A 16715-nucleotide genomic window follows, 5' to 3' on the forward strand; every position below is an offset into this window, starting at 1 on the left:
CGCGTCAGCTTTATGCGAGAGGAAAGCAAGTGATGCAGGCCTTTGTCGTTTACTCTTTGTTAAAATCTACGATCATGGGCACGGTGCTGAAAAACCAAGACACATAATCAGGTTAGCCAGGATTCGAAATCCTGATCATAGGTGTCTGTCACGCCTAAGGGACGCAACTCTGCACGGCGAATATGGTGTGGAGGTGTTGGGTAGGTGGTGGGGGTGTTCATATCATTGAGGACTATATATCATTGCTCCGATATAAAATACTCATTAATCACAAACGAGGACCAATATTAACAATGAGTCCACACAACACATTTGTACAGCTAAATGCAGTTAAGTCTCCTTGGTTTCTTGGATATTTTACAACAAAGAACTCTTAATAATCTATATTGTGTTGTTTAATGAACGAACCCTTTTCTTGTGAATGTTGTGTCACTATTTCTAGCATTGCGCCATCACGAATCAACCAGTTATCGGTTACAAGGAGCCCTGATTCCGAATTAAAATGGCATGTTACGTCAAAGGGAACATAAACATTCGTTAATGGCTTCGAGAAAAGCACTTAAGAATAACAAAAGATGTGTGTAAGTTTGTGTGCATTCCTTTGATGTATGCGTGTATCTTGCGCTGTTTGGGGGAAGTGTGTCTATGTGTGGGTCGCAGTGTGCGTGTCTTTGTGTAAGAGTTTGTGGGTGTCTCTGTGTCCCTCTCTGTGTCGCTTTCTCTCTCTCCTGTGTATGTGTTTGTGTCTGTTGGTCTCTCTGTGTATGGGTTAATTGGTGTGTCTGTATCTGTCTCCCTTTGTGTGTCTCTCTGTGTGTCTGTATATGTGTGGGTCTCTCTCTGTGTGTATGTGTCTGTATCCTTTTGTGTGTCTCTCTGTGTGTCTGTATATGTGTGGGTCTCTCTCTGTGTGTATGTGTCTGTATCCCTTTGTGTGTCTCTCTGCGTGTGTCTGTATCTGTGTGTGTCTCTCTGTGTGTGTATGTGTCTGTATCTGTCTCCCTTTGTGTGTCTCTCTGTTTGTATGTGTCTGTGTGGGTCTCTCTCGGTATGTGTCTGTATCTGTCTCCCTGTGTGTGTGACCCGTGAAGATCCGGGGTAGAATAGGTCTTCAGCAACCCATGCTTGCCGTAAAAGGCGACTATGCTTGTCGTAAAAGGCGACTAACGGGATTGGGTGGTCAGGCTCGCTGACTTGGTTGATGCATGTCATCGATCCCAATTGCGTGGATCGATGCTGACGATATTAATCACTGGATTGTCTGGTCCAGACTCGATTATTTACAGACCGCCGTCATATAGCTGGAATATTGCTGAGTGCGGCGTAAAACAACAAACCAACCAAACCAACCCTTTATGTGTCTCTTTGTGTCTCTCTCTGTATGTGTTTGTGGGTCTCTGTGTGTCTGCGTGCCTCTCCCTCGCTCTCTCTCTCTCTCTGTATGTGTCTGAAGGTCTCTGTGTGGCTGTAACTGTGTGTGTCTGCGTGCCTCTCCCCCCCCCCCCCCCCCCCCCCCCTCTCTCTCTCTCTCTCTCTTTCTGTGTATGTGTGCGTAAATGATATGCGCGTGTGATGTTAGATATAAGGAATCCAACTATGCAATTATTTTTTTTTATTCACAAGTGAGTGAGAGTTTGGTCTAACGTCGCTTTTTGACAGTATTTCAGTTATATCACGGAGTGTCGACTTGATGTGGGAGAAAAGCTAAATATGATGCAATGATGGCGAAACACACAAACACTCATAATCAGGACGGTTCTCCATTTTTACCACGATCGTCGGATCCTGGCACGACTAAGGGAGGCAACACTGCATAGCATTGTCACGATTTAGACACCTCGGCCTGTGCCCCGTGCCCTGTGCTCCGTGCCCCGTGCCCCGTGAGAAGATAGCAACTCACGTATGTGCTGTTGTACGAAACTCATTTCACCCAAACCTCTCCAGATATAATACTTCCTGATGGGTTCGCTTCATATATAGAACAGCTGCCCGACAGGTATGTGAACAGGCTGCACCCAGACATCATTTCACACAGGGCAGAACAACTTGGTCTACTAGACAGCTGGTGTGTGTAGATCTGCGTGAATGTGGTCACACTGTCCATCTGCTGGCGGAAACCGGAACTGACGTTCCGACAGGAAACTAAGAAATCAATCCTTGCTTGCTGGTAAGGCGACAGATTGGAGTTCGCTGTTGTAGCTGTTGTTGCTATGGTTGAGGATGATGTTGAGCTTGACGGCTGAGTTGTTGTAGACGTTGATGTAGAAGTTGAGGTTGAAGAAGTGGGCTCACTTGTAGACGTTGAAGTAGTCAGTTCACTCATTGTGGACGTTGAAGTGGTCGGTGCACTTGTCGTTGTGGATGTCGTAGCCGATGTCGAAATTGAAGTCGGGGCACTTGTCGTTGTAAACATTGATGTCGATGTAGACGTTGATGTAGTCAGCTCGCTTGTTGTAGTCGTTGAAGTCGTCGGTTCACTTGTCGCTTGAGACGTTGCTGTGGTCAGCTCAGTTGTTGTAGAAGCTGAAGTGGTCGGTTCACTTGTCGTTGTAGACGTTGCTGTGCTCAGCTCAGTTGGTGTAGGCGTTGAAGTAGTTGGTTCACTTGTCGTTGGAGACGTTGCTGTGGTCAGCTCAGTTGTAGGCGTTGAAGTGGTCGGTTCATTTGTCGTTTGAGACGTTGATGTGGTCAGCACAGTTGTTGTAGACGCTGAAGTGGTCGGTTCACTTGTCGTTGGAGACGTTGCTGTGGTCAGCTCAGTTGGTGTAGGCGTTGAAGTGGTCGGTTCACTTGTCTTTGGAGACGTTGCTGTGGTCAGCTCAGTTGTTGTAGGCGTTGAAGTGGTCGGTTCATTTGTCGTTGGAGACGTTGTTGTGGTCAGCACAGTTGTTGTAGACGCTGAAGTGGTCGGTTCACTTGTCGTTGTAGACGTTGCTGTGGTCAGCTCAGTTGGTGTAGGCGTTGAAGTAGTTGGTTCACTGGTCGTTGGAGACGTTGCTGTGGTCAGCTCAGTTGTAGGCGTTGAAGTGGTTGGTTCATTTGTCGTTTGAGACGTTGATGTGGTCAGCACAGTTGTTGTAGACGCTGAAGTGGTCGGTTCACTTGTCGTTGGAGACGTTGCTGTGGTCAGCTCAGTTGGTGTAGGCGTTGAAGTGGTCGGTTCACTTGTCGTTGGAGACGTTGCTGTGGTCAGCTCAGCTCTTGTAGACGTTGAAGTAGTCGGTTCACTTGTCGTTGTAGACGATGCTGTGGTAATCTCAGTTGTTGTAGTCGTTGAAGTGGTCGCTTCACTTGTCGTTGTAGACGTTGAAACTGATGTAGAAGTTGAAGTCGGCTTACTTGGTGTAGTTGTGGCTGAAATAATGATGTTATAAACGGGCTCACAGCAGCAGCAACAACAGAAGCCGAGGAGGGTTACAACAATACGACTGAAGCATCTCTTCACATCCTGGATCTCACAAGTAAATGACGTGTGTTGATACGTAAATAGACACAAGGTCTTTGGTCGTGAGTTCGAATCCCAGGTCGTCCTAATTATGTTCCTTGGTGCTCGTGGGTTTCACCAAAGAGGTAAACGTCTGAGACCTGCATCACTTCAGGCTTTCCTTCCACATTGAGCTGACACGCCGTGATATGACTGGAATACTTTTCAAAGCGGCGTTAAACCGAACTCACTCATTCAATCACTCACGTATATATATATACACACATTATTCACTTATAAGTTACAAACGATATATATCCGTTAGCGATCGTAGCGTTAGCGATAATTCCAATACTTGAGTATGGTTTCACTGCGGAGGACACCTGAAATTTGCTTCGCATATTGTACCCATGTACCCGGGCCTTCGGCGTAACGAGCGAACGATTTAACCTCTCATTTAACCCTGCCCGACCGCCCCACTTTAGCATAAGCTCAAGGAAGCTCACTTTAGCATAAGCTCAAGGAACTGAAATATTTATCACAATACCTATATCTGAAACGATTAGCTTACGAAATACGAGGAATTACCGATTATTTGTCCTAAGTGGTATTACCGTAAGTAACTTCATGTCATATTTGAAGAATCTGACGTCTTAATTGTTTGTCAACGCCAAGGAAGTTGGGGAAAATTACTCAACAATCATGTCAGTGGGCTCAAAGATGAACTTTCGTTTGAAGAAAGCTGGGTTTTGGTTTTGAATAAGTACAAGCTCTTTGAAGACACCAGATGATTGAAAACAATTTGGGGGATGTTGTTCCAAACGTCCTCAAAAGATTGGCCCAAGTGAGGTTGCGCTACCGCCTGTTTCTGGTCCTGTCGAGGCGTCGTTTTCTCATTCCAAACATTATGCTGAGTCACCACTGCGTCGGAGTGTGGTAGCTAACGTCACCAAAGAGATGAGATTGTGTTTCCATGAACATTAAAATGTCGGGACACTTCGTTTCGAGCCATTTGTGTTTTTGCAGCAAACCCATGGCGTGTAGGCGTTTGTTTTCAGAAACCCGTGGCATTGGATAAGTGGCTTTGACGATTAAACAAAAATGCTCTTAGTTATTAGCACCTGACAGCTAAACAATCTTTGTGTTTTGTTTACATTGAAAAAACCACGTGTGTGAGTATGATGCGCCCAACAAACATGTAAGCATCCAAATTGTTCGCTGTGCATGAATATGCGCATGCAGATTGTAAATCACGACCTTAAAGTCGAGGAGATGTCTTCATGAATCTGCATTGAAAGATGCATTATTTATTTAAAGAATGAATTAAATTTATTGAACTTAATATGAAGCACATTACATTTTTCCGTTAGTATATGTAATAAATAATGCTTGCACTTACTTGGGGCCGTGTTGCTATGCCTCACCTCATCGGGTGCTGAAATAGATGAATACAATACCTATTTGTGAAACGATTCATTAGAGAATAGCTTTGGAAGGAACTACCGATTATCTGTCCCGAGTGCGATTAACGTGAATAACGAGGGAAATAAACGTTAATCACGAGTGAAATAAGCGTTAATAACGAGTGAAATCAGCTTTGATAACGAGTAGAGACAAATTCATGTACTCCTAATTCCGAGTGTCGAGTGGGTTATATTTGTCATTACCAAAATACTTCTTAGTCGGATTAGGCTTTTTGTGTGCCGTGACCTTGGACGGGTTTTAGGACGAACGAAGCCACCTTGACCTGCCTGCTTACAGTCTCCCGAAGCCTACGAGTATGTTTATATTGTTTCAATTGTCTGTAGGCTTGAAAGATGAACACAAAATGTTGGTGAGTCATATCTGATCTGAGCTTAAGAAAAAATACATATATCATTTTCGATCTGAAACCCAGCTTGTTCTGAGGTGCATGAACTCTTGACCTGCAACTTCGTTTCGCGCCATTTGTGTTTTTTGCAGCAAACCCATGGCGTGTAGGCGTTTGTTTTCAGCAAACCGTGGCATTGGGTAAGCGGCTTTGACGATTGAACAAAAATGCTCTTAGTTATGAGCACCTGACAGCTAAACAATCATTGTGTTGTTTTTATTAAAAAACAACACTTGTGTGAGTAGCATTCGCCGTACAAACATGCAAGCATCCAAATTGTACCTGCGCATGAATATGCGCATGCAAATTGTAAATCACGACCTTAAAGTCGAGGAAATGTCTTCATGAATCTGCATTGAAAGATGCATTATTTATTTAAAGAATGAATTAAATTTATTGAACTTAATATGAAGCACATTTACATTTTTCCGTTAGTATATGTAATAAATAATGCTTGCACTTACGTGGGGCCGCGTTGCTATGCCTCACCTCATCGGATACTTCAGCTGAAATAGATGAACACAATACCCATTTGTGAAACGATCCATTAGAGAATTGCTTACAAAATACGAGGAATTACCGATTATTTGTCCTTAGTGGTATTAAATTAGTAACGTCATGTCATATTTGAATAATCTGACGTCTTAATTGTTTGTCAACGCCAAGGAAGTAGGGGAAAAATACTCAACAAACATGTCAGTGGGCTTAAAGTTGCACTTTCGTTTGAAGAAAGCATGGTTTTGGACTTGAATAAGTACAAGCTCGTTGAAGACACCAGATGACTGAAAACAAATTGGGGGATGTTGTTCCAAACGTCATCCGAGGTTTGGCCAAAGTGAGGCTGCGCTACCGCCTGTTTCTGGTCCTGTCGAGGCGTCGATCTTTCTCATCCCAAACATTATTTATCTGGAGAAACAGCCGGCCATACAGTACAGCAATGATATGCTGCCTAAACACGTCAGTTACAACACGTACACAATCCTGCTGCAACGTGACGTTACGTCACCAGTTCAGTGTCGATTCTGTAGATGCACCAACCGAATATGGTTACCTTGTTGACGTGACGTCACACCTGGACGACCGGTCCGTGGCAAGTCGTGTTGTCCTGATGTAGCTAACGTCTCCAAAGAGATTAGATTATGTTTCCATGAACATTAAAATGTCGGGCCACTTCGTTCGCGCCATTTGTGTTTTTTGCAGCAAACCAATGGCGTGTAGACGTTTGTTTTCAGCAAACCGTGGCATTGGGTAAGCGGCTTTGACGATTAAACAAAAATGCTCTTAGTTATGAGCACCTGACAGCTAAACAATCATTGTGTTGTTTTTATTAAAAAACAAACTTGTGTGAGTAGCATTCGCCGTACAAACATGCAAGCATCCAAAATGTACCTGTGCATGAATATGCGCATGCAAATTGTAAATCACGACCTTAAAGTCGAGGAGATGTCTTCATGAATCTGCATTGAAAGATGCATTATTTATTTAAAGAATGAAATAATTTTATTGAACTTAATATGAAGCACATTTACATTTTTCCGCTAGTATATGTAATAAATAATGTTTGCACTTACGTGGGGCCGCGTTGCTATTCCCAATCTCATCGGGTACTTCAGCTGAAATAGATGAACACAATACCCATTTTTGAAACGATCCATTAGAGAGTAGCTTACAAATACGAGGTATTACCGATTATTTGTCCTTAGTGGTACTAACGTTAGTAACGTCATGTCATATTTGAAGAATCTGACGTCTTAATTGTGTGTCAACGCCAAGGAAGTAGGGGGGAAATACTCAACAATCATGTTAGTGGGCTTAAAGATGAACTTTCGTTTGACGAGAGCTGTGTTTTGGTTTTGAATAAGTACAAGCTCTTTGAAGACACCAGATGACTGAAAACAAATTGGGGGATGTTGTTCCAAACGTCATCCGAGGTTTGGCCAAAGTGAGGGTGCGCTACCGCCTGTTTCTGGTCCTGTCGAGGCGTCGTTCTATCTCATCCCAAACATTATTTATCTGGAGAAACAGCCGGCCATACAGTACAGCAATGATATGCCGTGGCAAGTCGTGTTGCCCTGCTGTAGCTAACGTCTCCAAGGAAATGAGATTGTGTTTCCATGAACATTAAAATGTCGGGCCACTTCGTTTCGAGCCATTTGTGTTTTTTGCAGCAAACCCATGGCGTGTAGGCGTTTGTTTTCAGCAAGCCGTGGCATTGGGTAAGCGGCTTTGACGATTAAACAAAAATGCTCTTAGTTATGAGCACCTGACAGCTAAACAATCATTGTGTGTTGTTGACATTAAAAAAAACACGTGTGTGAGTATCATGCGCCCAACAAACACGCAAGCATCCAAATTGTAAGCTGTGCATGAATATGCGCATGCAAATTGTAAATCACGACCTTTAAGTCGAGGAAATGTCTTCATGAATCTGCATTGAAAGATGCATTATATATTTAAAGAATGAATTAATTTTATTGAACTTAATACGAAGCACATTTACATTTTTCCGTTAGTATTTGTAAAAAATAATGTTTGCATTTACATTTTTCCGTTAGTATTTGTAATAAATAATGTTTGCACTTACGTGGGGCCGCGTTGCTATTCCCCACGGCATCGGGTACTTCAGCTGAAATAGATGAACACAATACCCATTTGTGAAACGTTTCATTAGAGAATAGCTTACAAAATACGAGGAATTACCGATTATTTGTCCTTAGTGGTATTAACGTTAGTAACGTCATGTCATATTTGAAGAATCTGATGTCTTGATTGTGTGTCAACGCCAAGTAAGTTGGGGAAAAATACTCAACAAACATGTCAGTGGGCTTAAAGTTGCACTTTCGTTTGAAGAAAGCATGGTTTTGGACTTGAATAAGTACAAGCTCGTTGAAGACACCAGATGACTGAAAACAAATTGGGGGATGTTGTTCCAAACGTCATCCGAGGTTTGGCCAAAGTGAGGTTGCGCTATTTGCGTAGTTATCCTATGTTTACATTGGTTGTACGGCTCCACGTGCTGTCATCGAAGCCCAACGGAGAGCTAGCGACACGGTCACTTTGATGCATAAATATATATTGTCATGCAACTCACTGTCGCAGTTGTAGTAGCATATCTATATAGTTATGCAAAACAAGATGTAAAGCGCCCCCAAATACTTGCATTAGTCCGTTCTATACTGATTTCTGAAAAAGCGCGTTTGTTTACAAACAAGAGAAAAGTCCGGTCACGTGATATGCAAATTAGCCTGTGGCAGTGGTGTTATGCTGAGTCACCACGGCGCCGGAGTGTGGAATCGTCACATGGCACTAGCCAGTGACAAAGGTACTATGCTGGTCGTAAGGAACTCTGGGTAGGAGAGTGATTCTTTGGGAAATGAATGCAATAACACGTGACCAATTCAGCTCATCAGAATGCAGGAAATTCAATGAACACAACGAAAATTTAATTGTTGTACGATAAACAACGACCATGTGTCTATTACTTATATGAGATATCAATACCATGAACAGCCTCTTAAGGTCGTTAGTAAAATGTACGAGCTTTTAAAATAATGATGACTACCTGAATAGAGTCTGACACCGTCAATGTCCGACATTTCCATGTTATCAACAGGGGGTTAGGTATTATGTTTTACACGGATATTCTCACTAGATTCGCGTCGATTATCTGTACCATTTCTCCCAATACCGATTGTCATGGCTCTTCTGCTTTTGGACGCGGTTGTCCGGCCACTGCGTTTATCTGCGTTGCCCAGCTACATTTATGCGGAACTACTCATTAGACACTTCCCTCTCAAAAATAACGCCGTTCAATTTACAACGTCATCAAGTTGCGAGCGCTTGTTTGAATCTCCAGAAATGACGTCATGATAGAACAATGTTTTATCGTGAAATAAACCACGCTTCCGTCTTCATTGATCTTTGCGATTTATCGCGTAGATATCTTATATTGGACAATAACACATAATACAGGGTAATAAATGACTGTATTCACACTCATGAGCTTCACCCAATTCTCTCAAAAGGCAGAGGCAAGATCATCTTCCCGAGGCAAGAGAGTAAACCGACAATAAAAGTGCAGTTTCTACCCTTGCCGAATTAGGCTGGTATTATGGACTTAAATTTTGGCTGGACTATGTATAGTCAAATCAAAATCGCGAAACGAAATCGAATTCCGGTTCGTAAACTGTCAGGCAGATTTCGGTCGATTGCAGGACTTGCAAAGCCTGTGCACCACCAACTTGTCAAGAGACTTTTTCCAAACCTTTTCATGTTTTTAATCAAGGTGCTCGCGTGATTTGATGCACCTCGCGATGTAATACCCGTTTTATCACAATATACATTTTTATTATCGATCAGATCGTCTTCACTGGGCGCCGCCATTGTATTTGAAACAAAAGCAGGTGATGGAATCTGATTGGTCAATAGGAGAGGCTAAGAAGGGACATAACTTGTAATGACCACTGGTGGCGCTACGATCGAGCCAGGGAATTCCAGCCTAGTTCAGCAAGGGTGGAAACTGGACTTCAGTCAGTTAACTCTCTTGCCTCGGGAAGATGAGGCCAGATGGGAGACCGGCCTTTAAGGACGACACCTGTTTTTATGTCATGTTAAAGTCTGGTCATGGCCATATGCACAGTGGTGATGTTGCCGATTGTCGATTTGAGAATGAAGGAAAAGTACTGCTGTCGTTACTTCTCAGCCAATTTAATAATGTCATTTATTTTCAGCCAATCAAATTGCAGGATAGGGATAATTTCCATTGAAAAATTACCGAATAGTTAATTCAAGAATTAACAATTTTTTCAATGCATTTGGTTATCCCGTTACATATTTTGTCTCCTTAAACTTCAGGTCAACTTTGATTCTGGTAAGTATTTTCTATCAACTTTTGAATTTAACGGCCGCTCATGCGCAAAATTGGTAAAGTGGTTTATGTTTGCGTCTAGATGTGAAAGGCGGTGGGTTTCGTTTGCTTTATATTTACTTCACATGACCCCGATATTTGGCGAATGCCATCTCATGTTGGAATCGATTGATGAGAATTGGCGCAGCACAGCAAGGAAGGGTGGCGAGTTTGCACTCGGTTCACCTCAGGTTATCTCGGTCACCACTGGGAGGAATCCATATTGGAGCTGGATCACAAGTTTCACTCGTACACGTGTCTATCTCTGACACAAAATATGCTTCCCGTCGCCTAAATGTTGCTCATTATCAAATTGTGTTATCAACCGCCTAAACCTTAAAATCGTAGGTCATATGTTACCAAATCAGAGGATCGTTCGGTACGTTCCTTGGTTTATGGTCTACCTACTTCTGTTTGTCTGGGGGCACGGGTGGCCCATTAGTCTAAGGCGCCGCGATTCGCTGTGCAGAGCTGCGTCCCTTGGGCACGCCAGTATCATTGTGGGTTCGAATCCCGGTTCGCCCCGATTATGTTTCTAGGTTTGTCAGCACCATACCCGTGCTCGTGGGTTTCACCGAAGTGGTAAACGTCTGAGACATGCATCACTTCGGGCTTTCCTCCCACATTAAGCTGACACGCCGCGATATAACTAGAATACAGTTAAAAGCGGCGTTAAACCAAACTCACTCACACTCACTCTGTTTCAGGTTTAATGTTAAGTGTTTTTGACGTTCAACAAACCACATGATAACTACATAGACGTTGAATATACCGTAGGCATGAAATTTAGCTACCGGTTTTTGAGCGAGCATCCAAAATAGGGCTTTCATTTCATTACCTGCAAAACAACAATGATGCTGCCGTATAATGTAGGCAAGGAAATTAACTATGCACAATGGTGTCCAGTTCTAAATGTTGGAATTATCACCTTGGCGAAACCTGGTCTCTGTGTAATATCGGTAAATACTAACTGCTAAATTGATGTACACAGTAAGTTTCTCGGACTGCCAATTTGCTCAAACCTTGTTTCCCCTAAATCCCACCGCATCTCACCTCACCCTGCCCCGCCTCATCTTCCCTCACCTCACTCTACCTCACCTTCCCTCGCCTCACCTGCAAAAGAGTTAGTCCACCTACCTGAAATATCCGAACTGACTATCGGCATCATAGATCCACTGGCTGAAAATATCACAAAACGTATTTTAAAACGGTTTATTCAAAACATATTTACATAGAGGCTTTTCACAATTGCATTTTGTTAAATCAGAAATACTGTAATTATTTCTAGATCAGTCAGTGCCAGTCGTTCAGAATATTACGAATCTTAAACCTTTTACGTTTCCAGTGGGACAAAAGTCCCTTTTCAGACCACGTTCTTTCAAAATCATCGGATTGTCTGGCCTGCTCGATTGTTTTCTAGGCCGCTGCCCTGAATAAAAAGTAAGTATTTATTGAAAGGTAGTGTGTTTGACCCACCAGCGATGACATTAACTAATCGTATGAGCAAACCGGGGGTTCTTTAACTTCTCTTGTGTACAGTACTTATACGAAATAGAAAGATATCGCCAGATAAATCACCAATGATAATAACCAAAAAATATTTTGTCTATTGTCAAGTCGTTTGTCTATAAATGAATGTGAACATGTACCTCTAGTCTGCTTCAGGAACATCATCATCATCATCATCATCAACGTCAAAACACGGACCATGGCCTCGGTTTCAGATGACTTGACGTTTGTGGAATTACTGAAACTGGTTAAAACATCTGTCCTTGAAATTCGACGAAAGCTTATTCGAACGAAGAAAGTTAGAGAACGGTAGACAAAAATAAATCTAGTTTGACTTTCAGGGGTCAAATTCTTTGGCATCCACAATAACACGTCGTCCTTGCGAACTTTGAAGATACTACTAAACTGAAATCGTGCACCAGGAAGAACTGGTGTTCATCACGTGACGGTCTGTATACTAGTTGTGTGATTTCGTTGCCGTCACCAAATAACAGATTGAGGCTGATTGTATAAACATTCTTTTCTGTAAGTTTCATACATGAGCTTTCGCAGTTAATCGATCATTATTCAGTTCAGTATTCACCTGTCATCGATTGAGAATGTTTCGTCAATAAATCCAAGCATGCCTTTGTCCCGGCGCAGAACATATATGGATTGTTAAAGTAACTTTTCACATCATTCGATAAACCCATGATTTTTGTTTTTTTCTGAAGCGAAAAATCGAATTTGTTTACCGTGATAAGTACTGCTTGCCATGCCGTTTCAAAATTACTTGTTTCCATAGCTAAAAAATCCACTCAGTGCAATGTACATATTATACATGGTAAGATTTACACCTTTCTGATTGTAACATGCCCGTGTTAAAGAATCTTTGATGGTTTTTTTATGATCAACTACAAACATTTTCAATTAAATACGCGTATGTGAAATACCCGCCCATCAATATAACATCCCAGTTAACTTATACAGACCGGTTATGAGGCACTACTAACGTGATAGATATTGTGGATACCGACACAAACATACAAACAGATCAGAACCTATACAAACAGTCAATGCACTTGTTACCACCCGCTCTATTCCGTAGCCTGCAAGAGGACTCGTCACCATATCGATCGGTCTAAAATAGGACAAACCAAAGACTAGATTATCTATGGAATACTGTAAGGGACATTCTCGTGATCTCGCATTCTCGCGATCTCGCCCTTTGAAAACGAGCTAAATATGCCCAAAACACGATAATGCGAGATCGCGAGAACGCGAGATTTGGTCAAAATGTCCCTTACAGTATTCCATAATTATCAGTGGTCAAAGAATCACTCCTTAATGTCTTGTACATGAAAATAACTTGTATGTAACAATGCACCAGAATTACAGTTCCAATTCGTTCACGATATTGAACAATAGGTAGTCATGGCAACCGTGTTATATTCACAAAATAACCATGTGAATATCAAAACAATGGTGGATGTGGTTTCAACAAGTTGATTGTATTGCGAAGACGGAACCTAGTTGATAAATAGCCACGATTGCGGTCAATATAGTAAGTTACCTGAAGAATCACCCGACGTCATGAGAGGCACTGGGGCGGTCGGGTAGCTTAGTGGTTAAAGCGTTTGCTCGTCACGCCGAAGACCCGGGTTCGATTCCCGACATGGGTACAATGCCTGAAGCCCATTTCCGGTGCCCCCGCCGTGATATTGCTGGAATATTGCTAAAAGCGGCGGAAAACCATACTCCCTCACTCACTCATTGTGATATGGTGTCATGTAAGTAATGGCTGATCAGCAGAAAAGGTCACATGATGACAGCAACGACAGCGCAGGTCTTCCATCTTGATTCAAACAGTCAAGGACTCAATCTTCTTTTCATTCAGCTGATCTCACCAAAACCATACTTACTCACTCACTCACTCATGAGAGGCACTGCTATAAGGAAATCTGATTTCCTAGACGTTTACACTAGACTGCATGGTGTTTATTGAGAAGCCCAAACATATTAGAACTGATCGTGGACAAAAGCGTGACATAGTCACTTGCCCAACACTGAACTGACGTGTAACCATCACTTTTGACCTACACTCGACATTGACACTTATGATCTTCGATGGACTGACGTAACAATGACCTGGGATGAAAAAAGGGAGTCTATATGAGTTATATATCCTCCCTTAGTCTGTCTTACAGATCCTGATACAAATATATATCAAATACAGCCCTTGCAAGTCTATAATGTTTAGCAAGTCTAGATTACTGCAGTATCAGGAATGAAGAGAATCATTTGGCTCCCTTTTTATTATATTTTTATTAAGATAACTGAACAACTGTTTTTTCTGTACGATATGTTCATTTCAGAGACTAGATGTTAGTCTAATCCTCCCTGTAAGGACTGACTTTTCATTTGACCTAGTTATGGCCGGGTTAAAGGGCAAGCATACTGTTGCGTGGGTTGTACTAGTACATCAGACCAATGCAGATCTGGGGTGGAATAGGTCTTCAGCAACCCATGCTTGCTGTAAAAGGCGACTAATGAGATCGGGTGGTCAGCCTCGCTGACTTGGTTGATGCGTGTCATCGATCCCAATTGCTCGGATCGATGCTCATGATGTCAATTACTGGATTGTTTGGCCTAGACACGATTCTTTACAGACCGCCGTCATATAGCTGGAATATTGCTGAGTGCGGCGTTAAACAACAAACAATCAAACAAAAGTCATTTCATTTCTTGAAATCTCCAATTGAAAAGGCCTCGCTATTGAGGAGGTACCTTTTGAACAGCGTCAATCTACGTCAAAGGAAGTCCTCAGATCTTCGTTTAGCTCGATTTTTTTACATGAACAGTTTGTTCAGAAATATGTTCCACTAAACTTTCCTAGCGCTAAGGTTAGGGCGTTCTTACTTTTATGCTTTATGTTTCACATCTCCAAGTTTTTACCAATCGTCTAGGGGAAAAAGGATCCTCATTGCCGAAAACCTATTAAAATCTTTGACTATCTATACCAAATAATTGACAATTTAAACACACGTCTGGTCGACTATTAAGGGCAAGGTGAGCCCGAAAACAGAAATTTAAGCGCAATTGTGAAAAAAGGATCCATCAGAGAAAAGCACCTATAGACAAAACAGAAACCATCACCTCAAAGTCATATTGTAAGCAAAAAAAATCTAACCATTGACCTACTTCAGACATAAAACATAAAGCACTGGTTCGAATCCCTTTAATTCAAAACAAATATATATCATCTGACATGCAGTCTCTTCAATATAGACCCGTGAAGGTATTCAGCAACGCATGCTTGCCGTAAAAGGTGACTATGCTTGTCGTAAAAGGCGACTAACGGGATCGGGTGGTCAGTCTCGCTGACTTGGTTGATGCATGTCATCGATCCCAATTGCGTGGATCGATGCTCACGATATTAATCACTGTATTGTCTGGTCCAGACTCGATTATTTACAGACCGTCGTCATATAGCTGGAGTATTGCTGAGTGCGGCGTTAAACAACAAACCAAACCAAAAAAACCTCTTCAGTGTGCGACCTTACAAAGTTTGTCTCGTGGTCAAAGGGAGATAATTCAATCGATTTTAATTCACGGGGTAACGTTTGTAGTCAAAGGGAAGTAATTAAGCTTGGCACTTAGACTGTGCTCCTGTCTGGCTGAAAGAGCGAAGCTTGCGGCGCGTAATAACAGTGGAACCAGAATTTCAAACGAAGTTACGCCCCTTGTAAAGCTTCACGCAGGGTCTACGTGCAAACTTCACACACCATGTTCTACTTTACCAAAGTGGCATCTGTGGCAAGAAATTAATCTTTAGACTTGTACCCAGTCCTTCTAGCAGCCTGTCGTGCGGCGAGGAGCGCAAGCGCTTTAGGGCAAACAAGTCGAAAATACACTCTCCTACCCAGAGTGCCATGCGGCCCGCCAAGTCTCCACTGCGCCGGGCACTCTCCCACCAAGAATTCCATTCGGTCAGCGGGTCACAGGGGACCCAGTCGTCTAAGGCGCCGCGATTCGCTGTGCAGAGTTGCGTCCCTTGGGCACGCTCGAAACCAACGATTGTGGGTTCGGAACCCGGTTCGCCCCGATTATGTTTCTAGGTTTGTCTGCACCATACCCGTGCTCGTGGGTTTCACCGAAGTGGTAAACGTCTGAGACCTCACTTTGGGCTTTCCTCCCACACACGCCGCGATACAATTGGAATAATGTTTAAAGCGGCGTTAAATCCTACTCACTAACTCCATGCGATCAGCACAATACAAGGGACGTTACATCATAACAAGATTATCTCCCTTAGACCATTAACTGCATTGATGGCGCGGCGCGGTTGGACGCCTTCACAACACACTGCTCTGGCGGGGTAATCTTTCAACGACGCTCATATAAACGTCTCGTGTTTACTACTATCTTGATTCATTATTTATTTACATCTATTGGAGTCATGCGACGACGTTTTATGTCACACAAACAGACCTACCGGAAATATCCTGGGCGTCTGATGCCTTGTTTCAATTAAGATCATTCTTTCAGAATAGCTTCGTGGTAAAGTGAATATCATTTAGTTACCGATTTAACCTAAAAACCTTTTGGCATAAACCCATATTACATTTGATCAAAACTTTGACGTCTCAACATATTTTGTATAATGGCAAGTAATGTGCAGACGACATGACGTATATTTTATGATTTACCGATCTAAAGCCATGTAATTATAAGCAGCAAGGGCGTCTTTCCTTCACAAACAAGAGTGAGTGAGTGAGTTAGTGAGTGAGTGAGTGAGTGAGTTGGTTTTAACGCCGCTTTTAACAGTATTCCAGTTATATCGCGGCGTGTCAGCTTAATGTGGGAGGAAAGCCCGAAGTGATGCAGGTCTCAGACGTTTACCACTTCGGGTATGGTGCTGACAAACCTAGAAACATAATCGGGGCGTACCGGGATTCGAACCCACAATCATAGGTTTCTGGCGTGCCCAAGGGACGCAACTCTGCACAGCGAATCGCGGCGCCTTA

The 16715-nt window shown here is 42.7% G+C and overlaps 1 protein-coding gene across 2 annotated transcripts; it reads right to left on the reverse strand.

The window, feature by feature from the left end:
- Positions 1 to 1597: 1597 nt before the first annotated feature.
- LOC124152190 (cell wall protein DAN4-like) lies at positions 1598 to 12134 on the reverse strand. 2 transcript variants are annotated; one of them, XM_048382642.1, is made up of 7 exons: positions 11850 to 12134; positions 11338 to 11379; positions 7879 to 7920; positions 6866 to 6907; positions 5759 to 5800; positions 4824 to 4859; positions 1598 to 3354 (listed from the first exon to the last, which is right to left on the reverse strand). In XM_048382642.1, the coding sequence occupies exons 1-7, from the start codon at positions 12067 to 12069 to the stop codon at positions 1922 to 1924; spliced, it is 1857 nt and encodes a 618-aa protein (XP_048238599.1). In that variant the 5' UTR covers positions 12070 to 12134; the 3' UTR covers positions 1598 to 1921. The 2 variants fall into 2 exon arrangements, with proteins under 2 accessions (XP_048238599.1, XP_046380989.2); XM_046525033.2 differs by lacking the exon at positions 6866 to 6907.
- Positions 12135 to 16715: the final 4581 nt, after the last annotated feature.

The sequence above is a fragment of the Haliotis rufescens genome, unplaced genomic scaffold (genome assembly GCF_023055435.1).
Source record: "Haliotis rufescens isolate VD_foot unplaced genomic scaffold, xgHalRufe1.0.p SCAF_4, whole genome shotgun sequence".
Taxonomy (NCBI): domain Eukaryota; kingdom Metazoa; phylum Mollusca; class Gastropoda; order Lepetellida; family Haliotidae; genus Haliotis; species Haliotis rufescens.

Bases quoted from the DNA above. Each gene is read 5' to 3' on its own strand.
- LOC124152190 (XM_048382642.1), bottom strand. From the start codon at position 12,069: ATGCCAAAGAATTTGACCCCTGAAAGTCAAACTAGATTTATTTTTGTC. The intron at 6,908-7,878 runs GTAAGTGCAAAC...CATCTATTTCAG, and splicing joins GAATAGCAACGCGGCCCCAC to CTGAAGTACCCGATGAGATT. The intron at 5,801-6,865 runs GTAAGTGCAAAC...CATCTATTTCAG, and splicing joins GAATAGCAACGCGGCCCCAC to CTGAAGTATCCGATGAGGTG.